Here is a 25,299-nt window from a genome sequence, read left to right as displayed (position 1 = left end):
CCTCCTTCTTCCAGGCCAGGCTGCCCCGCTATGTGTGCTCCCTGCACGGCGTGTCCAGCAGCAGGACAGGGCCCAGCATGTAGCACTGGCACTCCCTTGGGGCCAGCGGTGTGCAGGAGACCTTGAGGACCTGTAGCTCCTGCACAGCACGCAAGAACAGGTCTCCTTCTGGTACACAAACACACAGACGCACAACACCGCAGGGACAATGCTGCCTTTGAGCCAGGATGCTTTTATTGAGAAGACCCCACCACGGGGCGTTGCTTATGCTGCCCCTTCCCCACCTTGTCCTGCAGCAGGAGCTGAGCAGCGCCTGGGAGGAAGAGTCCTGACAGTGCTTTACGGGGAGGTTTATTTCTGGAAGACACTGGATCCTGTGATGCTGGAGTCCAGGGCTGCAGAGCCAGCACCCCGGCTCAGTGAGAGCCCGCAGAGCAGAGCACGGAGGGAGAGCAGCAGCTGCCATCTCTGCAGCAGAGACCCTCCCCTCATGTCCCTGTTCTCTCCCGCTGCTGGCAAGAGGACACGTGCCCCAGCCCGGGACACAGGGCAGCGCAGATACCAGTGAGACACTTCTGCCCGCCGGCCCGGGCAGCGCTGCACCCGCCCCAGCGTGGCCCATGGCTCACAGCCTCGCACGAGCAACAGCAGCTCTGGGCACGCAGGGCCAGCCCTTTCCAACAGGCCTGTGTTCCAGCAGCCAGCCTCGTGCAGGCCACGGGACCAGCCCCAGAAACAGCAGCAGCAACCATACCCCCGCAAGACAGGAGCCAGGAGCAGCACGTGACGCTGTCACAGCAGGGCTGTCCAGAGCAGTGATGAGCCCTGCAGCGCACGCCCTCCTGGGCCTCAGCACATCACCGCAGGCAGCATGGCCACCGTGCTGCACACAGGGCGCCTGGCCGCTCCCCACAAACAGCCGGAACGCGACAGAACTGACCCTGCCAGGGGCCAGCAGCGGTGCCTGCTCCTGCAGCTCCGCACGGCTCCTGCCCCGGCTGCACGCTCTGCGGCTCGTCCAGGCACCGCGGCCGCACGAGCTCCTCGCGCTCAACATGTCTTTGTCCCCTGCAGCAGGGAGAGGCCCTGGACCCCCTACACGGCAATGATGGGGCACAGCGCAGCCCCGTTCAGCAGAGATCCACTCTACAGCCCCAGAGACAAACCCTCTGCCCCCCAGCCACAACCTCCCTGGCGGCACTGGGGCAAACGCCTGCACTGCCCCATCCCCTTGGTCTCGGGGCCAAACGCAGAGCAGCTCCTGCCCTCCGGGCCCAGACACAGCAGCCGAGGGCAAGCTCTGCTCTGGGCTGGGGAACCGCGTCCGCGGGCTGCACCCGAGGCTGGGCTGAGCCGGCGCTGCCTCCCCTCAAGCCCCGGCCCCTCTGCTCTCCTCGACTTGCCCCCCGGGCTGGCGGCGTGGCCCCCCGGCCCTTCTCAGCTCCGTGCTCCACAGCAGCGGGAGCGGGGCCAGGCGCGCGGGACGGGCAGGGCCGCACGCTGCATGCATGGCTGGGAGCCGGCTCCATGCGCGTCCCCGGACAGGCGCCCTCGGGAAAGCGGTAAGTTCTGATACGCGGATCTTCGCATGCAGAGTTCCAGGCTGGGCGCCTGGTGCTGCCTCTTCTTCCAAGGCCTGCTTTGGCTCCAGCAGGCTGCCCAGGACCCCAGACACGGAGCTGGTGCTGCGCTTACACCTCGATTATGTTGACTGAGGGAGACTTCTTCTAAGAGAGAAAAACCTGCTTTAAAGCCCTGCTTTGCTAAGCCCCTGGGCTGCAGAGCCCCAGCCTCCCAGGGAGGTGCCCAGACCAGCAGAGCTCCCTGCAGAAGGGCCGCAGCTGAGCCCTCTGCCCCCAGCTGAGGTGCCACGAGCTGCAGCAGCCACCTGGCTTCAGCACCTCCCTCGGGAGACCAGGGGAGCCAGCCCCGAGGCCACAGCCTTCTGCACCACCCGCCCTCCCGCACGAAGGTTCGGGTGGCCCAGCTGCGTCACCCCCTGCCAGGTGAGTCCCTTCAGCCACACGCTTGCCTCCCCAGGAAGCCTCTGCCCACTGCTGTGCCCCAGGACTCCTGGGTGAACCTGCCCCACACTCTTCAGCCTTCAGGCCTTGCACATGCCTGGCGGCTTCTGCCTGGTCCCCAGTGGTAGCCACGCTATGCCTGATGCCCGTGGACAGGAGGCAGGCGCAGGGGGAGAGCAGAAAGGGAAGCAAGGGGTAGGAGGATGTCTGCCATGGGGCAGAGAATCTACAAAGCAGGGCATGACCTGTGTGGAGGGGCAGATGAGGCTGCCGAGTGCCACATCCACGCCGCGTCCCTCGCGGCAGCTCTGGTGCGTGCCAAGGGAACTAAAGGCTGCACGTGGCCAGGCGCATTTTCTCAAAAAGCTGTTGCAAGCACCAGCAGGTACCTTCCTTTACAGTAAAAGGAACGCGCTCGCTGAAGAGCACGGCAGATCCGTGAATTCAGGAGGTGCTGTGAAGGGGGGGGCTGGCTGCTGCACGTTCATTTTGTAGCTCAGCAGGACAGGAGGCGAGTGTCCCCACGAACACGCTCGTAACAGGATCGAGAGCTGCACCATTGTCCGCTACTTCACAGCAGCTTGGCCCTGAAGCCAGGAGCGGGAGCAAATGAGCCTTTTCTTTCTTACACCTCGTTCCCAGCTTTATAATTAAGGACTGAAAGAATATACTTGCAGTCTGTCACCTTCAAGGATGCCAAGAGTACGGTGAGTGCAAAAAGACAAACCGAGGTGCCTCAGCCCTGTACAGGTGAACTCTGCAAGCAGCAGAAGCAGGCCTTTGCACCTGGCTGGCAGCCCTGCACGAGCAGGGGCGGTTTGGAGCAGGGGTCCAAGAGGAGGGATCTTTCGGGCAAGGAGCAATGGGGAAGCAGAGAGGTGTGGCCTTGGAGAGGCACAGCAAAGCAAGGACGGGTACCACCCTGCATGCGGGAGCCGTCCCAGTGGACACATCCTGCCAGCTCTTCCAGTGCTCCTCCTGCAGGCACCCACGGGGCACACACACTGCCCCAGAGAGAGCAGGGCTCGCTGCACCCTAACCCCCAGGTTTTGTGGTGAGAGCCTGCGCTGACGTGTTTCTCTCTCCGAGACCCAGACCCTGCCCAGGCAGCGAGCGCGGCAGACAGCGCGCCCCCCCGCGCACCTTGCTGCGCAGCAGCCCCCCGCTCGGCCGCTCCGGCGTGCTGTGCTCCGAGGACGGCTTGGTCTTTTCCTTGTTGTTGTTGGAGTCATTGTCCTTGATGATGTCGTACTGTCTGCAGAAGAGGGCGATCACCGCTGCGGAGAGAGAGGGGGTGAAGGCCTCCCCCACGCCCCTGCGCCTCCCTCACCCCGCAGAGCGGCCAGGCCGGGGGCTGCTGCCCCACACCCTCCCGGTGTCAGCCTGGACCACCCGGCACCTCTGCACGTGGCCAGGTCGGTCTCCTTGGGCAGACAAGACACAGACGTGGCTGAAGCCACCAGGGCATGTGCTCAGTGCCCACGGCTCGGGGTTCTGAGCCCAAAGGCAGATGTCGAGGCACCCAGAGGGACAGTCCTTGAGGTCAGCGAGCAGCCGCTCGGCTTTGAGCGCCTCCAGCAAAGCACCGGCTCACTGGTACAGCACTTGCGAACCCACAGAGCCAGCCCTTGGCTTTGTCCTGTCTCGCAAACTGAGTGCACGGTCACGGTCTTACAGCACCCATCTCACTCGGGACATGTCCTGCAGCGTGGGACCCTGGATGCAGGACTCCGGACCCGTGTTTGAACTGTAATCATTAGATGTGCTGGACCCATTCAAACCACAGCGCCTCATCACAGCCCGCGCAGTCTGGACCTGACGGCTCCCTGCTGGCACAACAACCTGCACGAGCTGCAACCCAGCAGCAGATATCTTGTCTTTTCTTCCAGTGCACTAGAAAAGTGTTCAAGGCCAGGACAAGGAGATTCCTGCAAGATGCCACTAAAAAATCCACATTTACTGGCAAGGGAATGGGGGACAAATGACTCCCATTCACAGCAGCCGCACGTGGCCAGGCAGGAGCCGACCGTTCTCCCCGGCGCTCCCTGGCTCCCGCTGTTTGCCGGAGCCGTGCTCTGACCAGGAGCTGCACGAACAAACTACCCACCCTACAGCTTCAGCGGACTGAGGCGCAGCTGCTGCCAGCCACTGCAGCAACGCTGTCCGGTGTCAGACGAGCCAGCGAAGGCCCAAGTTACAACAGTTAATGCCAGCTGGGACGCTCCCACCTGCAGTTCTGTATTGCCCGAGTGCCACACTGTCTCTCCCAGCACAGCCACCCACCACTCCAGGCCACCACTGCTGACACGGGCTGGGGCTGCTCCTTCTAGTCCACTGGCTCAAGCTCCTACAGAGACTCAACGCACTTATGGAAAGGATGCCAGACCCACACCAACGGCCTCTGCACTCTCCCGAGCCCCATCCTCCTCATGGACCCTGGACCGCACCTCTGCCCAGCCTGCTGGGACATTGCCGGGGCACTCACCTGCCCACATGAGCAGCACGGCCACGATGATGATGATCTCGCCTGTCTGCAGCTGCCTGTCTTTGTCCAGCCCTTCCATGGTGATGTCGCCTGCAGGGAAGAGAACCCGGGCAGGGCTGGCAGCAGACACCCTCCCACCAGAACCCAGGTCAGGACCAGCAACACAAGGATCTGAGAAGGGGCTCCAGAAGAGAGAGGCGCCCCTGCCCAGACAGGGCTGGGTGTGGGATGACACCTTGGCACAGGGAGCACACTCAAGCTGTGGCTTTTCTGTGTCAGATAAACCATCCTAGCTACCACAGGCAGTGAGGGATCCTAACAGCTCGTTTCAGTTCAAGTAGAGACTGCACAATGCACAGGAGTAATCACAGAGGTTATTCCCTATGTAGGGACCAGGGCAGGTTAGGAAGGCCCTGAGCTGAACACAAAAGCTCTAGGGAAAGTAACCTGTGTGCTTGCCCTGTTAGACTCTTCTCGAGTCCCCCTCTTCTGGCCAGTGCTGGAGACAGACTCCCGTGTGCAGTGCACCTCTGTGTGCAGTGCACCTCTGTGTGCAGTGCACCTCTGTGTGCAGTGCACCCCCGTGTCCAGTGCACCCCCGTGTCCAGTGCACCCCCGTGTCCAGTGCACCCGTGTGCAGTGCACCTCTGTGTCCAGTGCACCCCCGTGTCCAGTGCACCTCTGTGTCCAGTGCACCCCCGTGTCCAGTGCACCTCTGTGTCCAGTGCACCTCTGTGTCCAGTGCACCCCTGTGTCCAGTGCACCCCCGTGTCCAGTGCACCTCTGTGTCCAGTGCACCTCTGTGTCCAGTGCACCTCTGTGTCCAGTGCACCCGAGTGCAGTGCACCTCTGTGTCCAGTGCACCCCCGTGTCCAGTGCACCCCCGTGTCCAGTGCACCTCCGTGTCCAGTGCACCCGTGTCCAGTGCACCCGTGTCCAGTGCACCTCTGTGTGCAGTGCACCTCTGTGTGCAGTGCACCTCTGTGTCCAGTGCACCCCCGTGTCCAGTGCACCCCCGTGTCCAGTGCACCCCCGTGTCCAGTGCACCTCTGGGGAACCGCCTCTCCTGGATTCCTGGGTCATCTCTCATGGACCAGCATGCAGGCAAACCCCAAGGCCAGAAGGCACAACACGGACATGAGCAGGAAAGGAGACTACAGGCCTCTGCCATTTGTCCCTTGGCAGTCTGCAGGCTGGGAGATCCAAGAGCCGGCTCAGTATGTGCTTCCCACGGGCAGCAGCTGAGCAGCCCAACGCAGCTGTCCTGCCACAGCCTGCTTAGCCAAACAGGGTGCCAAGGCCTGTGACAGGAGGGCCGTAAACCAGGGCTTGGGGACATTCTTGTGGCCACAGTGGGCACAACAGCAGCCTGTACCACCCTGCTCCCCGTTACGCCCCTGTGTGTCCCAAGCATCTGTTGCTCAAGGCAGCGCCTTCCTGGCTGGCTGCTGGACCCCTCTGTGCCGCGGACGCCGCGGCTGCGGCCCCCCAGCAGCACCGGCGAGCCCGCGGAGCCGCCTCACCTTGGTTGGAGCTGTTGGAAGGGAGGCGGTCGGTCTCCTTCAGGGTTCGGAAGTGGACACGCTTACTGGCCTGGCTCTCCCCGTACAGGCCGATGCTCTGCACCTGGATGATGTAGTCAGCATCCTCCGCCAAGTCCCACAGCACGCAGGCGCGGTTGGTGGTGTTCACCTCCCGGATGAAGCGCTGCATCTGTCCGTCCTGCCGCTGCCGGAGCGAGGAGCCGTCACCGGGAGCTGCTCCCGCCGGGCACAGACCCCGTCTGCGGCGCTGCCTGGGCGCTCTGCCCTCGCTCCTCCCTTCCCGGGCAACCATCCACCCCGGGCTGCGCCAGCGCTCTGTGCGCAGCACCCCTGCGGGCCTGAGCGCCACCGCTCCCTGGAGAACCCACCATCGCCTGGGGCTGTGCAGGTGGAGCAAGGCAAGCAAAGAGGGGTCCTGTCATGGCTGAAGCACCATCCTTACCCAGAGAAATCGCAGGGAAGCCACTGGAGGGACCCCAGCACAACCCACCAGATGGATGGCTCAGCCAGGGCGCCCTGGCACAGGCTGCTGAACAGCGGAGGTGTCCCCAAGCAGCTGCCATGGGAGCTCCAGACTGCGGCAAAGGGCTGGCACAGGAGCATGCTGGCAAGCAGTGATGGGTCCCCAGCCCCCTGGGGACAGATCCTGGTACCTGCTGTAAGATGGCATAGCCGATGACCACGTCTCCTTCTGGGACGTCCCAGGAGACGGTGGCAGAGTTCGCCTTCAGCTGCGTCACGGTCACGTTGACAGGGGACGGTGGCCTGTCTGGGTGAGCCCGGGAGGGACCGAGGCAAGGCACAAGAAAGAGGCAAAAGAAGACGTCTCAGAACAGGCACTGGCCCCTGCACACCACCACGGGACCTCTCCAGCACCCGCCCACAGCGGCACAGCGGTCAGGGCTGCGGGGAGCAGCTCCTCTGGGGAACGTGTCCCCAGGAGCAGGTGGCACACGGCAGAGCCAGCGGCACAAGCCGGGCACGGCGCTCCCGGGGCTGTGGCAGCCGCCACCGCGGGGTGCGGGCCAGGGCTGCTCCATGCCCGTGCAGCTCCCCCGCGGCACCAGCAGCCTCGGCTCGTGGGCCAGGAGCCCCGCACGGTGCTGGTGGACGTGCTCACGCACACTCTCCCGCCGCAGCGTCCTGAGCGGGGACGATGACGAGCTCGTGAGGCGCCCGGCTGGCTCTGCTCCACAGGGCGTGCAGCGGCAGACGCAGCTGTTGCTTGCGATACGTGTTCACGTAAAAGGGATTAGCGATGCTGACCCCGTGCCCAGGCTGCCAGACCCGGCTAAAGACACGAAGGGCCCCCCGTAGGCTCCTTCCGCCTTGCAAACAAAAAGGGAAATGCACGGATGCCTGTCCTGAGCAAAAAAGAATGAGAGTTTAAGAGACTATCGTGGCAATTTAATCAGTCCCTGCAGCACAAAATCACCCGAAAAGAGGAGTCCCTGCAGCCTGTCCCGGAGTCCTGCAGAGACCCTGCTGTCAGAGAGAGCACTGTTCCCAACAGCTCTGCACGAGGGCAGCTGCTGGCAGGCCTGAGGGACCCCCCTACAGCCCCGACTGTCATCCCTTGGGAAGCGTCCTTCACCAGCACAGCACGAGCAGCGGCGCTGCCGGGAACCGCCTCTCGCCGGCTCGGCCCGGGCACAGCGCGTTCTGCGCAGGGAAGTCCCACGTCTCTGCAGGATCCAGAAAACCCAAACAGATCCTACACTGATGCACTTCTTAAACCAAGGCTGTGGTGGCAACATCAGGCTCCTCTAAGCTCTGGGGCTGCCCTGCGGATGTGCACATCACGAATGCTTGGCACACCACCCAGAGCTGTGTAGGAAGCAGCCCAGACACAGTATTTATATACCAACTGTGACAGAAAAATGGGGCAGCTTGGAATAAACACACTATGCAACTCAATCTGGCCATCTCATCCGCCTGGCACCGCTCCCCGCTCGGGGCGGCGAGGAAAGCCCGCGGCAGACGGCAGAGCTGGCGGCCCAGCCTCGCAGCGCGCACGCTGCGCCCGACTCACCCGCGGCTGCACCGTCCCCAGGCTCCACGGCACCACGAGCAGCGCAGGGCCCTGCACAGGTACACGGACCTGCACAAACAGCCAACTTTGGTCTGGAAATCAGACACTGGAGCGCAAGAAGACACTGAGGCTGCTGTGCATGTGTCCTCTCTCCCTGTCAACAAGACAGTGTCCTACAAGCTGCTTGTGTAGCACAAGTTCAAACAAGTTCAAACCCCAGAGTGTCAGGGGTTGAAGGGCCCTGGAAAGCTCACCCAGTGCAATCCCCCCATGGAGCAGGAACACCCAGATGAGGTTACACAGGAAGGTGTCCAGGCGGGTTGGAATGTCTGCACAGAAGGAGACTCCACAACCCCCTGGGCAGCCTGGGCCAGGCTCTGCCACCCTCACCCCCAACAAGTTGCTTCTCCTCTTGCAGTGGAACCTCCTGTGTTCCAGTTTGCACCCATTGCCCCTTGTCCTGTCCCTGGTTGTCACCAGAAGAGCCTGGCTCCATGCTCCTGACACTCCCCCTTTCCATCTTGATCCCCAGGAATGAGTCCCCCCTCAGTCTCCTCTTGTCCAGCTCCAGAGCCCCAGCTCCCTCAGCCTTTCCTCACACGGGAGATGCTCCACTCCCTCCAGCATCTTGGTGGCTGCGCTGGACTCTCTCCAGCAGTTCCCTGTCCTGCTGGAACTGAGGGGCCACAGCTGGACACAATATTCCAGGTGTGGTCTCCCCAGGGCAGAGCAGAGGGGCAGGAGAACCTCTCTGACCTACTGACCACCCCCTTCTAACCCACCCCAGGTACCATTGGCTTCCTGGCCACAAGGGCCCAGTGCTGGCTCATGGTCACCCTGCTGTCCCCAGCACCCCCAGGTCCCTTTCCCCTACGCTGCTCTCTAATAGGTCATTCCCCAACTTACACTGGAACCTGGGGTTGTTCCTGCCCAGATTCAAGACTCTACACTTGCCCTTGTTCTATTAAATTAAATTGTTCCCCGCCCAGCTCTCAGCCTGTCCAGGTCTCTGATGGCAGCACAGCTTCCAGTGTCACCACTGCTCCCAGCTTGGTGTCACCAGCAAACTGGCCAATAGTGCACTCTCTTTCCTCACCCAAATCGTTGATGAATATATTGAATAACACCGGCCCCAGCACTGCCCCTGAGGCACTGCACTGGATACTGGCCTCAACTGGACTCTGCCCCATTGACCACGACTCTCTGGCTTCTTCCCTTCAGCCAGTTCGCAGTCACCTCACTACCCACTCATCCAGACCCACTCCCTCAGTTCAGTGTGAGGATGCTGTGGAGACTGTGTCAAATGCCTTACTCAAGTCAAGGGAGATCACGTCCACCGCTCTGCCATCATCCATCCATCTTGTTGTGTCCTCATAAAAGTCAATGAGGTTGGTCAAGCACGACTTCCCCTTGGTAAAGTCATGTTGACTGCCCCCAATGACCCTCTTATCCCTGATATGCCTTGAGATGGCACCAAGGAGAAGTCATTCCATCAGTTTCCCAGGGACAGAGGTGAGGCTGACCGGTCTATAGTTACCTGGGTCCTCCTTCTTGCCCTTTTTGAAGACTGGAGTGACATTTGCTTTCCTCCAGTCCTCGGGCACCTCCCCCGTTTCCCAAGACTTGGCAAAGATGATGGAGAGCGGTCCAGCAGTGACTTCAGCCGGCTCCCTCAGCACCCGTGTGTGCATCCCATCCGGACCCGTGGATTTATGGTGTCCAGATTGCCTGACTGCTCCCTAACCCAGTCCTCATCAACCCAGGCAAACTCCTCCACTGTCCTGCCCTCCTCTGGGCCTCAGCGGTGCGGGATCCTCAGGACAGCCCCCGGCAGAGCGGACAGAGACAGAGAAGCATTCAGTAACTCTGCCTTCTCTGTATCTTCTGTCACCAGGGCAGCCCCCTTGTTCATCAGTGGGCCTACATTGCCTCTGGCATTAGTTTTATCCGCCATGTACTTGAAAAAGCTCTTTCTTCCTGTGTTCTGCCACAGGCAATTGAGACAGATAGGAGGGTCACCCACAGAGCCCAGGAAACACGTCCTCAGAGAGACCACGGGGCTGAGCGCATCCCAGCCTGTCTCACCAAGAGACAGTCACTGAAGACAGCAGGAGCGAGGACACAGCAGGATGCTGCGCCTTCTCTTTCAGAACAGGAGGCTGGAATACCAGGAAGGATTCAAAGATACACTCAAACATCCTCTGTGCCATGAAGAGTGTGTCTCCTTAGAGCTCTGCCTGTGGGAACTTGGTTCACCACTGACTCGTGAGGGGGAGTCTGAGCCAAGTCCCTGCCTGCAGACCCTGGGCTCCCACGAGCCAGCGCAAAGGAGGCCGAACAAAGCCGCCCAGAGCCGGCCGCGCAGCGGCGCGTTTGCGCGTGCGGGGGCCGAGTCCCCGCGGCGTGCCTGGTGCTCCGCAGGCTCGGTGCAGCACTCGCGGCAGAGCTGCAGGCAGCGCCCTGTCCGTTGCCAATAACCAGGCAGAAGCATTTCAAAGTGTGGGGGGACTGCGATGTTTCTGCTGCCCATCAGGCGTAAGAACAGCTTTCCAAGGCCACCGCTGCGCTAGCAAATGTAAGAAGGTCAGGAACAGCCCGGGAATCCAGTGGTGGAGACAGGGCCTGGGAACTGCTCTGGTCTGAGCAAGCGGTATGTGCCAAAGGCCCAGCCTGAGCCATGAACCGCTCCTGGGAGGCAGCACTGCTGTGCTCCTTTCTTCAGAACTCACAAGCTTGATGCTGTGGATGTGACCAGACCCTGCCAGCCAGCGTCAGGACAACAACAGGACTTGGTGCTTCACGGGATGCATCTACAGTCATAAATTAGGTAGCTTTTTACATCTAACAGAATGAGGTCTGAACATGCCCAAAGGGGGCAGCTGGACCTTCCAACCTTTAAGTGTACGTGAGGTCTGACGTCTCTGCAACACACAAGTCTGTGGACGGAGCCTGCAGCAGGCTCCCTGCCCTGCACGAGAACCTTCTGGGCCTCTGCAGGAGCCCAGCCTGGCCCAGCCCGGGTTTCCAGGATGGGGATGCTGAGACACGGTCCTGGCGCCGAGTCACGTGTGATTTGAGAACAAGGGCTCTGCTGCTGGGTGCACACCCGACAGAACTGCCCGGACTGTACTTGGCCAGAGCTGGCACAGGCCCCGTGCAGGAATGCCCTGGGGGATAAAACCCTGGCATCAAACTGCGCAGACACTCAGACAGCAGGATCTGCTACAGCAACCAGCACCAAGCCCCAGATGTCCCTCATGGAGCGAGGGGAGGGCGAGAGGTCGCGGGGGCATAGCAGAGCCACACACAGCCGGTCACTGCTTCAGACCTTGTACGTCGCACGCACGCTCCGCGCAGGCGCCAGGCAAGCGGACCCCACCCTGTGTGACAGCGGGACCTGAAGGTGCTCAGCTCGTCATCGTTCGGCTTGCAGTGCAGCAAACTGCAGAAAAGACATTTCCGAGCACAAGGGATCTGCACATCCAGCGGGAAGAGACAGGACAAGAAGTTTCAGAAGTCAGAACTAGACGAGTTCACCCTAGAAACACGGGGGAATATTTAATTCCAAGGATATAAAAGATGGGACCTCACTGACAGTCATTATGCGAAGCCCTCCAAAGGACAGCTCACACCAGAGAGCTTTGTGATCCATCCCCACATTAAGCCTAACATCCTCCAGCCCACTCTGCAGCTGAGGTCAGAGCAGTTTCATGCCAGAGCTGTTGCCATAAAGGTTTGTGAGTGCAAGAGCTCAAAAAAACCTGTGCCTGAAGCCAAATACTAAAACATCCCTGTAAAGCCAAGATGCTCCAACACCCTGCTGGGCTCTCTGGGAAAAGCATGCCACAGTTAAGCCCTGCCCAATGCACTAATCGCTAATGATTCTGCATCATTTATAAGTTATCCAGCTTCACTTTTGATTAAAGCCATATTAAGAAATGGACATGACCGCAGAAAGAGCAATCACTTACTTAGGGCCTGGCGCACTGTTTGTCCTGCCAGCACAGCAGTGCGCTCTTTTCAGGCCAGCTGAAGGGGTGGGAAGAGCTGGCCGGGGGTGCTGGAGCCGGCGGTGCTGGAGCTGGCAGCGCTGCAGCGCGGATTGCCGACCCGCAGGCAGCCAGGCACCGCGCCGCATCTGCCACGCAGCCGTCCCTTGTGGGTTAGAGATGCCCCTCAGGAGTGAAGCTGGCAGGTGTGGTGCTCATGGGGACGGGCCGCAGCTCTACCGCATCCTCCCCGTCCTGCCGGGACTCCAGAGAGGGACTCGGCTGCCCCTCGGCCTGTGCCCTTGGGACTGCTGCTCAAGGGCACCCAGATGTTTGCCCAACTTACCTCTGCGGTGGAGAGGTAGGCATCAGACTGCACATCTAAAAATAAGTGGCTCCTTTTTAACAACCCTGACTGCATTCCCTTCTGAATCCATCAGGCCCTGGAGCGTGTATTTCGCAAGGAGATGGAAAACATGGCAGAACGTATCAGAACTGGTCTGATAATCGCAGTTCGATTTAATACATCAGTGACCTGGACAAGGGGCAAATAGCAGAAGGTTGCTACCGACACAGGGTCATTCAGACTAGTAAAGGGAAGAGAGGGCACGGGTACCTGGGAGCCGACAGAGCTCGGTGTCCTGGCAAACACCAGCCCAGAGCGGGGCGGCAGGAGCCCTGTCAGCCAGGGAGCAGCTGGCAGGAGCAGCCCGGACGGCGGCGCGGCACGGCACGGAGCGGCACGGCCCGCCGCACGGCACGGCACGGAGCGGCACGGAGCGGCACGGCCCGCTGCACGGCGCGGCACGGCACGGAGCCCCGCACGGCACGGCACGGAGCCCCGCCAGGGGCATTCACTGCCGGGACTCGCTGCTCATGCGAGGGGCAAGGACGGGTCCGGGCGGCCTCGCCGCACGGGGACAAGGACAGCCCGCATGTCCCCGCTGCCTCGCCTGGAGCCGGAGGCTTCGGGAGCCGGAGCCGCTGCGGAGACGGCAGGTGCCCCCGGGAGAGCCCGGTGCCCTCCACCGAGGGCCGCACGCCCTCCCACGGGGAGGGGACACGACACGGCCGGCTGGGGCCGGGGACAGCCCGGGACCGGAGCGGGCAGGGCCGGGTCCCCGCGGGGTCGCGGCCAAGGCCATGTCCGGAACGGGGCGGCCGGCGGGAAGGTCCGCCGAGGGGCCGCAGCCCACTGCAGGGTCCGGCGCACGGCGGCGGAACGACCCGGACGGCGCCCGGCACCGACCCCCGCCCGGGCAGCGCCAGCCCCGCGCCCCCGCCCGGCCGCGCCGCGGGCGGCAGCGCGAGCGCCCGGGAGCGGGGCGGCCGCCGGGCCCCGCGGCAGCGAGCGGAGCGACGCGCGGCCCCGCGGCCCGTCCCGGCGGCCCGGCCGCACTTACTGGCTCGCACGAGGCAGAGGTCGCAGCTGAAGAGCAGCAGCACGGGCTTGAGGAACGCCGAGAAGCGGGCCATGCCGGCGCGGGGCGCCCGGACTGCGGCCCCGGCCCGGGCGGCAGCCCTGGCACCGGCCCGGCTCCCTGCGCCGCGGGACGGAGCGGGGCCGAGCCCCGACCGCAGCGCGGGGGGGCGGAACGGCCGCCCGGACCTCCCCCCGCCCGCTCCGCCCCGCCCCGCCCCCCGAGCGCCGCCGCAGAGGCTCCGGCACCGCCTCCCAGCCGGACCACCAAAATCACCGGCGGCTCCCCCGAGCCGGACCCCCCAGTCTCTAGTGCCACCCCCAGCCGGACCACCAAAATCACCGGCGGCTCCCCCGAGCCGGACCCCCCAGTCTCTAGTGCTGCCCCCAGCCGGACCACCAAAATCACCGGCGGCTCCCCCGAGCCGGACCCCGCAGTCTCTAGTGCCCCCCCCAGCCGGACCACCAAAATCACCGGCGGCTCCCCCGAGCCGGACCCCCCAGTCTCTAGTGCCACCCCCAGCCGGACCACCAAAATCACCGGCGGCTCCCCCGAGCCGGACCCCCCAGTCTCTAGTGCCACCCCCAGCCGGACCACCAAAATCACCGGCGGCTCCCCCGAGCCGGACCCCCCAGTCTCTAGTGCCGCCTCCGGGCCGGACGCCCCAAAATCACGGGCGCCACCCCCAACCAGACCACCAAAATCACCAACATCTCCCCCGAACCGAATGCCCAAAATCGCCTGTGTCTCTCCCTGAGCTGCACGCCCAAAATCACCAGTGTCACCCCCCAAGCTGTACCCCCAAATCACCAGTGCCATGCCCCAGCTGTACCCCCAAACTACAGTGCTGCCCCATCCCATGCTGTACCCCATAACCACCAGCACTGCTCCCTGTGCTGCTCCCCACTAACCACCGGCATGCGGTGCCCCAGTAACCACCAGCGCCCGCTCTCCCCACGCCGTCTTTCCTCATGCGGGGTGTTCACTCGTCTGTTGTTACACACGGACCCCCAGTGCTCACACTGTCCTGCTGCGGCCCCTCCACAAACCCCCGGGTTTCCGGGGTGTCGTTGCTCCACGACACAGCCGCCACAATATCGAGCCTTTGGCACAGGTGCAGACTGGCAGGAGGGTCAAGCTCAATCCGTGAGCGCCCTTGGATTCCAGGGGCTGCTGAGGTGGCTCAGCCTCGCTGTGCCTTTGGGCAGACATGGGGACTCCTGAGGCTCCTCGCTGTCCGCTGGTGTCCTTCGCTGCAGCCTGTGTTGTCCTGGCTGTGTAGCAGCTGGACCAAGCCCTGGACGCAGTCAGCAATGGAGCTACATGTGTGTGCTTGTGGATGCGTGGGCATGTGCATGCACAGTTCAGTGCACTATGGCCCCTAAAATTCTTCCCTGCTCACTTCGGGAGGTCTCTCATAGTTACAGGGGAACTGGTCTGAGCTTTGGGGAAGGCTGTGGGAGGCCAGGGTAGTGCTGTTGCCATGGGGAGGATTTAACCTGCAGAGTTAGCGTGCAAGACACAAGCTCGAGCCAAGCAGAAACTGCGGTCTGGCAGGGCCCAGGTTAACTTCGCAGCTCTGTGGCAGATTGGGTGGTGTTTGGGCCTTGTCTAGGTTGTTCAGTGCTGCTTTTCGGGTGCTTTTGGTGGATCAGGAGATCACCTGCTCCCGATGCTGAGCTTCGTTGCTGCTGCAGTCAGCAGCGGCTGGGGTGAAGGTGGGTGTCCTCTTGCTTTCCCAGCAGGGTCCTGCTGGAGGTGCCTTTTCTCTCCATTCGCGTGCTGGGGAGGGCGCCTCAAGGAAACAGCGGCAGAGCTGTCAGCTGGGGGTCTGCGACTGCAAGAGGTTTTAGAGGAGCAGATTGCCAGCTGTCCCTTCTCTGCAAAACCCATTCTCGCTTGGTCACTGTAGCTGTGTCCTGATTCACACTTGGTTATTGCAGAGCTGCCTGTTAACTAAGGGTGGTGTGAATATTGACTACTCCACGGCCTTTTTCGGCAGGCAGGGACTCCAGCTCTGTCACCGCCTGCTCTGCCGCGCAGGGTCCGGTGCCGCGGGGAGCAGCAGGCACCGCTGCGTGTGCTGGGTCAAACAGCTTCTGCTCCTACCGCAGCTCTAAGTCAGGTCCTTCCGCCCATACACTCAGTCATTGCCTTCGCTTCATACCATGTATTTTTCTACTGGTAATTGACTTCTATAATTTGTCTTGTTTGCATGTTAATGGATTAGTTATTTTACCTGCACAGTAAACTGTTCAGCTCTAATTGTTATCAGCACCACGACTTTGCTTCCTGCTACACATACGTTCGCATGCCCTGCGGGACGCTTCTCGGTGTGTTCTTTCTGCACATAAGCAGCAAGTCTCGCAGCCTTTGGAGCACAATCCTGAACACTGACATGTTGTCTCATTGCCTGTCAATCGGTTGCATGGTTTGGATCCCTTCAGCTCAGATTGCACGGCTGCAGGAGTTACTCGTTTGCTCCCTGGCTTGCCCAACGTTGCTCTATCCTGCACAGGTGTGGCCAATGAAGATGATATGTCAGATTTTAAAATATGTTATTTGGAAGGCTCAGCACTGTAGGTATCAGGTACCAGTGGATAATGCTGTTCTTTGACAGCAGAAACGGCTGTCGGTTGGCACTGTGGGGCAGTTTATCCTGCATCCATCAAAGCCACTCTCAAGCGATTAGGTGTCCGTGCCCTTTCCCTGCGCTCCAGGCTGCAACCCTATTGCTCACACAGGAGGGGAATCACGCTGCGATCAGCGAAGTTTGTATCTGACCACCCTTGGCTGTTGGCTGAGCGGCATTTGCAGGCTCCGCACACGCGCGGTTCGGCTGTCGGGCACGGGAAGGGCCGTGCGCGCCGCTGCGGGCAGCGCGGGAGCCCAGCGAACGCCAGCGCCGCGGGAGCCCAGCGAACGCCAGCGCCGCGCCGGCCTGCGTGTCGCGCGGGGACAACACGCGCTGCTCTGGGAGCAGAGAGCGTTGGCACATGTGGGCTGGGTCTATAAATAATAAAAACCAAGAGTGAAAACTCTCCACACATGTTTTATCACCACTTGAGTGTTTGGGATTTTGGCCAGGCCAAATTCAATTTGGAATCACAAATCAGGAACTAATACATCTAAACTGTATTATGTGCCTTATACTGGGGATTCAGTGGGGAGATCCAGCAGCAGGCTCGAGATCCCGTCCTTGCCTCTGGAAGCTGGGCTGCAGGCCCCACAGCCCCGCTCTCCCCCTGCCCCGCGCCCACCAGCCGCCCGTCCCGTCCCGTCCCGTCCCGTCCCGTCCCGTCCGCGTTCGCCGCGTGCTGTGCCCTGTTCGCCAGCACAAGCTGCTCCGTGAGCAGACGCTGCGTGTGGACGAGGAGCACGTGCCACAGTGGCTGCCTGAGTGCCGTGCGTCACCTCCGTGTGACGGCTCCGTGCCCGCGCACCCTGCCCGGCACACAGGCTGCAGGAGGCTCCTTCAGCAAACGGCATTTCCCACAGAGTCCCTCAATACACTCGCCATCAGTCTTTAGTTTTGGCTGTCACTGAGGCAAACAGGAGGCTCTCGGAGAGGTGCTGGCATAGGAACACTCTACCCGTGGCGCAGGAGCCTCCTGCACCTGCACAACAACATTCTGCCGTCATCTCTCTCTGCCCAACACCGAATGCACCAGGGTTCCCAGCGCATCAGGATTCACCTCCGTGTCTGTGTCCGTGGCCTGGGAGCTGGGAAGGTCTGAGATATATGCTACGATTGTTCAGAAACTGCCCATACCTTGTACCATACATATTTTATAGATTAAATGAAACCACATGTCCCTAATCTAAGCCTTCGTCATCTTTGACCTAGCGTGGGGTGGGTGCTCACAGATTCATGGAAGGAATTAACACTGCATGACCCACAATAGCTGAGTCCTGACCTGGGGATCCTGGACCTCCGTGACTGTTCCCTTCCTGGATGCCACACTCGGGCAAGTATTTCCCCAAGAGACACCAAGTTTAACGTCTGTGCAAATCCCCATGACCCACATCCTCCCCCTGACATCACAAGTCTGTTCTGCCTGTGTCTGCTGCCAAAGCGTGTCAGGACGGTGCTGCCCAAGCTGGAATCCTGGCCGCTCCAGCTCCCTGCTGCAGAGCCCATGGCCAGGTGTGACCTGGTTATACCTGTGGGGACAGCCAGCTGCTCCTGCTGTGACATGGGTGGCCCTTTCCAGGTGAGCGGTATCCTCCAGCCGGCTGCAGGCCGGCCTGGCGAGCGCTGGGAGGGTGCCATGCCGCTCTGCCTGCAGCCCAGGCTCCATCGCCCGGCTGTCCCGCAGCCTGGCGAGCGCTGGGAGGGTGACATGCCGCTCTGCCTGCAGCCCAGGCTCCATCGCCCGGCTGTCCCGCGGCCTGGCGAGCGCTGGGAGAGTGCTGTGCCTGCTGTGCCCGCAGCCCAGGCTCCATCGCCCGGCTGTCCCGCGGCCTGGCGAGCGCTGACAGGGTGCCATGCCGCTCTGCCTGCAGCCCAGGCTCCATCGCCCGGCTGTCCCGCAGCTGCCGGCCACGCGCTCTGCAAAGCCGCCGGAGCTGCTGCTCTGGACTAGCGGCTCCTCGTCTCGCGTTCACTGGAAGATAATGTCCAAGGTATGTCGTGAAGGTCCATTCACACCAATTCAGCCACGTCCACCTGCCAGCTGCTGTAACTTACTTCCCTCCCACGGAGGTGGAATCAGCTCATTGGTTCCTTGTGATAATAATAGAGGAGGGCAAATGTACAGCAAATCACAGATATTTTCTATAAAGCTGCTACAGGAAAACCTCACGTTGCCTTCAGCCAAGAATGGGCTCAGATCCATCGCCCGGTGATAGACATCGACCATTTGAGACTTCACGAGCTGTAAGGGATGTGGAAAGCCCCTCTGCTAGTCATTAGTAATCCCCAGTCCTTTTCTCTTCATTTGGTGATGGTGATTTTTTACCATCTACTGCATAACTGTTTTGGGAGAATTCAGTGCTGACAGACACTGATACTTTTGATTATCACAGGGTGTTGTGAAGTCAGGAGTTCTGCTATGTAATTATGTGCAATGTGAAAAGTAATTTATTCTGTTGGGTTTAGACCAGCTGTCCAATTATTTCTTCTGGCACTTACTAGTTTCTATTGTAAGAAATAGTTATTAATTATGTGCTGTGTAATGCACTGCACCATTTGTGACACTGCAGATCCCTATTGTCTTTCCAAGCTGACGGGTTTTTTCTACCCTTTGAAGAGGGCACAGCCGGACAGTACATGTGTGTGAGCTGTGGGTGTCCTGTGCATTGATAATAGTGGTGTTGCTCAGCCCTTTCCCAGATCATCTGCAGCACATCAAGGCGTCAAAGCCAAGAGCCCAGTAAAGCTAAAAAGGGATCTGAGAGGTGTATTAAGAGCAAAGGTATCCAGTATTATCATGGTCATTAAGCACATGGATGACGGAATTTACTGAGCTGCTTTGCTCGGGAACTTAAATCAGTCTTTATCAAAGCTCACAGTGGCACACCTGGGGAAGAGGTTTGTTTGCTATTGCCCATTCTGCAAAGGAGGGTGCAGAGGAGCAGAGACATGCACAAAGCACTGAACCTGGGGCAGGAAAGACAAAAGGAACGAGGAGCCTGGAGCGGGTCCTGCACCCCACGCTGACCTGTGCTCCGCAGGGACCCTGCAAACAAGGCGCCTGTGTTCGCGGGCTCACAGCCTGCGAGGAGCCTCAGCCTCCTCACCTGCTCCTCTTCTGGGGCTCCGTGCTCAGCCAGGGCCTCGGGCTTCAAGGACCGAGAGAACTCACCTGGTAGTCCTCAAGAGGGAAGTCTGGGCAAAGCAGCTTGTGGTGAGAACCTGAAGGAGCCTGGGTGGTTTGGCCTAGAGATTGTGAACCTGCGGGGGACGTGCCGACAGCTTCTCCTCTGCCGCAGCGGCCGAGCGCACGCGGAGCTGCCGCAGGCTGGCATGGTCTGTGCGGTGCCTGGGGCAGCGCCTGGGCCGGCGCTGGCCCGCCCGGTGTGGGGAGCAGGGCTGGGCGCCCCTCGGCGTGGGGCTGGGGGTGCTGACCTGGCTGTCACCTCCTCCCTGGTCTTGCTGCTGACGGCCACAATAACGTTCCATCTGCACCACCGACCCTGGGATCCGCTCACAGTGTTTGCTTGTCTGACCGTGCAGTCGTCGCCGGTACCTGGGAGCAGCGCTGAAGTCCTGGGATGAAGGAGGGAACAAGTGTGCCAGCCAGCCCGGCTCCTCCGGGTTTGGTGAGGCCCATCGAGGCCCCCGCAGCGTCCCTGCCCAGAGGCCGGCGCGTTTCTGCGTGCTCCGCGGCGGTTGTGCTCGCTGGTTGCCCTGGCTGCTCGTGGCTGTGCGGCAGGAACGACCCGGGCTCCGGCAGAGCCCTCGTCCTGCTGGGGCCGGGACGCGGGGCCTCCAGCTGCAGAGCCGGGCAGGTCAGCGGGGCAGCTCGGTGCGGCAGCCGGGCGGGGGGAGGCAGCGGCAGCTGGGTATTTAACCGTCTGCATCGATGGTTGCGGTGAAGGGCTGGCACAGCTGGGACAAAGTGAGCTGCAGTGAGTGTGGAGCCCGAGCGCCTAGCCCTGGTGGGACCTGGACCCGGCCAAACGCAGCAGGACCTGGTGCTGGGCCCTGCAGACTGTGCCCGGGCTGCCCTGCTGGTGCTGCCTGGTGACCGGTGTGGTGCCGGCTGGTGACCGGTTCGGTGCCGGCTGGTGACCAGTTTGGTGTTGGCTGGTGACCGGTTTGGTGCTGGCTGGTGACCGGTGTCGTGCCGGCTGGTGACCGGTTCGGTGCTGGCTGGTGACCGGTGTGGTGCTGGCTGGTGACCGGTTCGGTGCCGGCTGGTGACCGGTTCGGTGCCGGCTGGTGACCAGTGTCGTGCCGGCTGGTGACCGGTTCGGTGCTGGCTGGTGACCGGTGTGGTGCTGGCTGGTGACCGGTTCGGTGCCGGCTGGTGACCGGTGTGGTGCTGCCTGGTGACCGGTTCGGTGCCGGCTGGTGACCGGTGTGGTGCTGGCTGGTGACCGGTTCGGTGCTGGCTGGTGACCGGTGTGGTGCTGCCTGGTGACCGGTTCGGTGCCGGCTGGTGACCGGTTCGGTGTCGGCTGGTGACCGGTGTGGTGCTGGCTGGTGACCGGTGTGGTGCTGGCTGGTGACCGGTTCGGTGCCGGCTGGTGACCGGTTCGGTGCTGCCTGGTGACCGGTTTGGTGCCGGCTGGTGACTGGTGTGGTGCTGCCTGGTGACCGGTTCGGTGCTGGCTGGTGACCGGTGTGGCAAGCGCTGGCGTCACCCTGGCGCTGCCTGTGCTGCTGGTAATGAAACCAACACCAAACATGACAAGATTTCTCAAAGTGCTGCTTGACTCTTCAGGCCAGGTGTCTTCAGAATTAATTAGGTCGATTTCATAATTAAAGTACAGCAGGATCACCGCTGAGACAGGCAGGGACGGCGGTTTTATTGGGCAGCTCCACTGAGATACTAATCAGTGCAGTGTCCTTTTTGATGCGTGTTGTATCAGGTTAAAATCCATCTCAGTTATGCTCAAAGTCTCCTGAATCAGAGGCATTTGCTTTTAAAACGTGCAGTTGCACTCAGAAACAAGTCTCTTTCATCTCCTCAGGAGCAGGTAAGAAAAGCCAGTTAGTTATTGAAATAAAGCCTTTACTTAAACATAGACTAACTATAATGAGAGAAACAGCCGTAGTGAGTGCCTGCTGCACGGCACAGGACCCAAGGAAAGGTCAGGGCGCCACGGGCGGTGCTCTCGGTGCAGCGCGTCCCGCTGGGCGCGGGGCCGCAGGGACGGCGCAGAGCCGCCCGCGGCCGCCAGCCCTGCGCGAGGGCCACTGCGAAGAGGAACACGGGAGGCCAGCACATCTGTGAAAGGGAGACAGACATCACCCATTCCTTATATTCTGAAAACAGGTAAACCTCAAAAGAAGACTTTTCCCCGTATCTTCAGCTATTTCTTTCTGCATCTGCTATTTGAATTCCCAAAAGATTTTGACGAGGTACCTCCCCCGAGCTCTTTAAAAAGTGAGGCTGAACACACTGCACAGGATGGTTGTCCTGTGGGGGGTCAGAGGAAGCGATTGCAGGGGACATGTGGCATTTTCAGAGGAGCAAGGACAGCGGCAGAATCCCAGGGGGATCCACTCTAACACTGGCCTGTCGAAAATTCCCCTCTGATCTGGGAAATAAGCAGGCAGGTACTAAGACCAGGTTTGAGGATTATGCAGAGCAGCAACAATTGAAAGGTAACCACCAAGAAATGCTGAAGGATCTTAGAATATGAGGTGGTTGGGAGCTGGAACAGCAGAGGCAATTCAGTGTTATGAAGAGAAAGGCACCCAGCAGCCTCTGCAATCGCCCCTGAGCCTCAGGCTCCTTCAAAGCCGGTCTGAGCTCCCCTGCTTACGGGATTGCTGTGTGTGAAACGGGGATACGCTGCGAGCCCACAGCATCGCTCCACCAGCTCCTGCCGCCCGGCTGAGCTGTGCATTGGTGCTTCTTCCTCTTCAAACCGATGACCAAGCGTTCACTTCGCTGCCCGTCTCCCATCTTCTACTTTGTGCCAGAGAACAACATCTTCTTTAAAAATGTGTGCGCATGCATACATACATACACATATATACACTGATGTCTCTATACCGAACCTGTTGCTCACCAACACAGAACTCATCGGAGACGCCCAGGCGGTGGCCTGGGCTGCAGTGGCCGTGCCCTGGAATCATGGTCCAGGCAAACAGAACAGCCAGGACCATGAGCCTCAGCACGGGAACGAGTGGCTGGGGTGTGGGACCCCCGGGGAACGGCCCTCGGGAGAAAAGGAGCATGGGGGCTGGCAGCTCTTTGAGGGCACTTAGAGTGCAAGAACTGTGAATTCCCACGCGCAGGGCGTCGCGAGGGGGAGGCAGGAGAGAGCGTGGCCGAGCGAGGACCTGCCAGACTGGAACGCTGGAGGGAAATGCACAGGCTGTGGAACACACGTCCTGGGAGAACACAGGAAACCGGCCAGCAGTTCAGAGGTGGGATCAGGAAAGCTGGAGCTACATTTCCAAGGGATGTGAAGAATAATAAAGGCTTCTACAGGTACGTCAGTCAGAAAAGAAAGACAAAAAGAAATTGTACTTCCCCCTGATAAATGAGACAGTGGATCTGCTCACAGCTCAGATGGAGAAGGCTGAGGTATTCAGCAGCTCTTCCCCGCTCAGTTTCCGCCGGCCATTGCTGTTCCTACACCTCCCAAGTCCCTGAGTATGCAGGCAGGGGCTGTTGGACAGAGTCCCACCCGTTGCAGGGGATCATCAGGCTTGGGGCCGAGGAACAAATATACACAGCCCGTGGGACCCGCAGAGGTGCAGCGCAGGGTCCCAAGGGAACTCACAGATGTGGTCACTAAGCTGCTCTCCACCGTATCTGAAAAGCTGTGGCACCTGGTCACCCGTGACTGGAAAAAAGGAAACTTCACACTCAGTTTTAAAAAGGGCGAAAAGGAGGAGCCTGGAACCACCGAGCAGTCAGTGTCACCTGTGCCCAGAAAGCGCATGGAGCAGAGCCTGGAACCGCCGAGCAGTCAGCGTCACCTGTGCCCAGAAAGCGCGTGGAGCAGAGCCTGGAACCACCGAGCAGTCAGCGTCACCTGTGCCCAGAAAGAGCATGGAGCAGAGCCTGGAACCGCCGAGCAGTCAGCGTCACCTGTGCCCAGAAAGCGCATGGAGCAGAGCCTGGAACCGCCGAGCAGTCAGCGTCACCTGCACCCAGAAAGCGCATGGAGCAGAGCCTGGAACCACCGAGCAGTCAGCGCCACCTGCGCCCAGAAAGCGCATGGAGCAGAGCCTGGAACCACCGAGCAGTCAGCGTCACTTGCACCCAGAAAGCGCATGGAGCAGAGCCTGGAACCACCGAGCAGTCAGCGCCACCTGCGCCCAGAAAGCGCATGGAGCAGAGCCTGGAACCGCCGAGCAGTCAGCGTCACCTGCACCCAGAAAGCGCATGGAGCAGAGCCTGGAACCACCGAGCAGTCAGTGTCACCTGTGCCCAGAAAGCGCATGGAGCAGAGCCTGGAACCACCGAGCAGTCAGTGTCACCTGTGCCCAGAAAGCGCATGGAGCAGAGCCTGGAACCACCGAGCAGTCAGTGTCACCTGTGCCCAGAAAGCGCATGGAGCAGAGCCTGGAACCACCGAGCAGTCAGTGTCACCTGTGCCCAGAAAGCGCATGGAGCAGAGCCTCCCGGGAGCAAGTCAGGACGCGTGGATGACAGGGGGGTGACCAGAGACAGCCAGCAGAGCCGCACAAGAGCCAGCTCACGCCTGCTCACCTGGTGGCCTTCCACAGTGAGCAATGGTGTCAGGGGACAGCGGAGGAGCCGCTGATGTCACCAGCACTATTTCTGTGAGGCTTTCGACACAGCCTCACAACATTGCCACTACATTGAAGAGCTATGGATTTGATGGATGGGCGGTTCAATGGATAAGGCATTAGCTGGATGGCCACGTCCTAAGCGTTGCAGTCACTAACAGCTCAGAGTCCAAAAGGGCGTCAGTAACAAGCGGTGTCCCTCAGGGGCCCATGTTGGCACCAGCACTGCTAGTCTCTCCGTCAGTGACGCCGACAGGAGGATCTAGCGCAGGTATGCAGACGACACCAAGCTGCACGGTGCAGCTGATGCGCTCCAGGGCAGGGCTGCCATCGGGGGCCTGGACTGGCTTCAGGAGCGCGCCAGCGGGAGCCTCATGAGGTTCAACAAGGCCGAGTGCAAGGTCGAGGCAAGCCCTGGTATGAGTCCAGGCTGGGGAGGGAGGGATGGAGAGCGGACCTGCGGAGAAGGACCCGAGGGGCAATGGTGGACACACAACTGGACATGAGCGGCCATGTGCGGCTGCAACCCAGAAAGCCAACGGTATCCCAGGCAGCGCCAAAGGCAGCAGGAGGCTGAGGGAGGGGACTCTACCCCTTACTCTGCTGTCCTAAGACCCCGCCTGGAGCTCTGTGTCCAGACCTGGCCCCACAGAACAAGGACACAGACCTGTGAGAGCAGGTCCAGAGGAGGCCACAGGAATGATCAGACAGCTGGAATACATCTGCTGTGAAGAATGGCTGCGAGCTGGGGTGTTCAGCCTGGACAAGGCTCCAGGGAGACCCTGTTGCAGCCTTTCCGTACTTAAAAGGGGCTGAGAAGAAAGATGAGGACCAACTTCACCAAGGTGTGCAGAGACAGGACACGGGACAGTGGTTCTGAACGGGAAGAGGGTAGATTCAGATTTCACGTAAGAAGACATTTTCACGATGGGGTGTGAGACGCTGCAGGTCACCCAGAGACGCTGTAGATGCCGAATCGTTGGAAGCGTTCAAGGTCAGGCTGGATGGGGCTTTGAGCAACCTGATCTAGTGAAAATGTCCCTGCTGTGGCAAGGGGGGTGGACTAGATGGTCTTCAAAGGCTCCTTGCATCCCAAATGATTCTACAGGGTAGAATCCTGACTTGGATTTGCAAAGTGTTCGGCTAACTGAACTCTTAACAATGGACTGAACAGTGAACCATGGCATGGCAGGGCTGCCACCGCCTCGCCGGCTTGAGCCGATCCAGCTGCAGTGTTCACGTGCCGGTGGAGCACGAACCGACTGCTGGATCATGACTTCCTCTCACGTGCCATGTTATGTCTGGGAATACACTGTTGATGTAACTCTGCAAAATCCAGATGGTCAGGAAGTATCTATGTCTAAAAAACAGATCTGGTTAGTAACTCATACATGACAGTAAATAGGACTTTAGCCTGAAA

General features: G+C 60.5%; 1 protein-coding gene across 4 annotated transcripts; it reads right to left on the bottom strand.

Moving 5' to 3' along the window:
• Positions 1-212: 212 nt before the first annotated feature.
• Positions 213-13,688, bottom strand: FNDC4 (fibronectin type III domain containing 4). 4 transcript variants are annotated; one of them, XM_065055356.1, is made up of 6 exons: positions 13,478-13,686; positions 6,707-6,822; positions 6,033-6,237; positions 4,510-4,599; positions 3,168-3,301; positions 213-1,727 (listed from the first exon to the last, which is right to left on the bottom strand). In XM_065055356.1, exons 1-6 carry the CDS (start codon positions 13,548-13,550, stop codon positions 1,692-1,694), a joined length of 654 nt encoding a protein of 217 aa, XP_064911428.1. In that variant the 5' UTR covers positions 13,551-13,686; the 3' UTR covers positions 213-1,691. The 4 variants fall into 4 exon arrangements, with proteins under 4 accessions (XP_064911428.1, XP_064911429.1, XP_064911431.1 ...); XM_065055357.1 differs by having other exon boundaries at positions 213-1,724; XM_065055359.1 differs by having other exon boundaries at positions 6,707-6,818; positions 13,478-13,684.
• Positions 13,689-25,299: the final 11,611 nt, after the last annotated feature.

The sequence above is a fragment of the Columba livia genome, chromosome 3 (assembly GCF_036013475.1).
Source record: "Columba livia isolate bColLiv1 breed racing homer chromosome 3, bColLiv1.pat.W.v2, whole genome shotgun sequence".
Taxonomy (NCBI): domain Eukaryota; kingdom Metazoa; phylum Chordata; class Aves; order Columbiformes; family Columbidae; genus Columba; species Columba livia.
The sequence above is the reverse complement of the archived record's forward strand: the minus strand, read 5'-3'. Positions and strand labels throughout refer to the sequence as shown.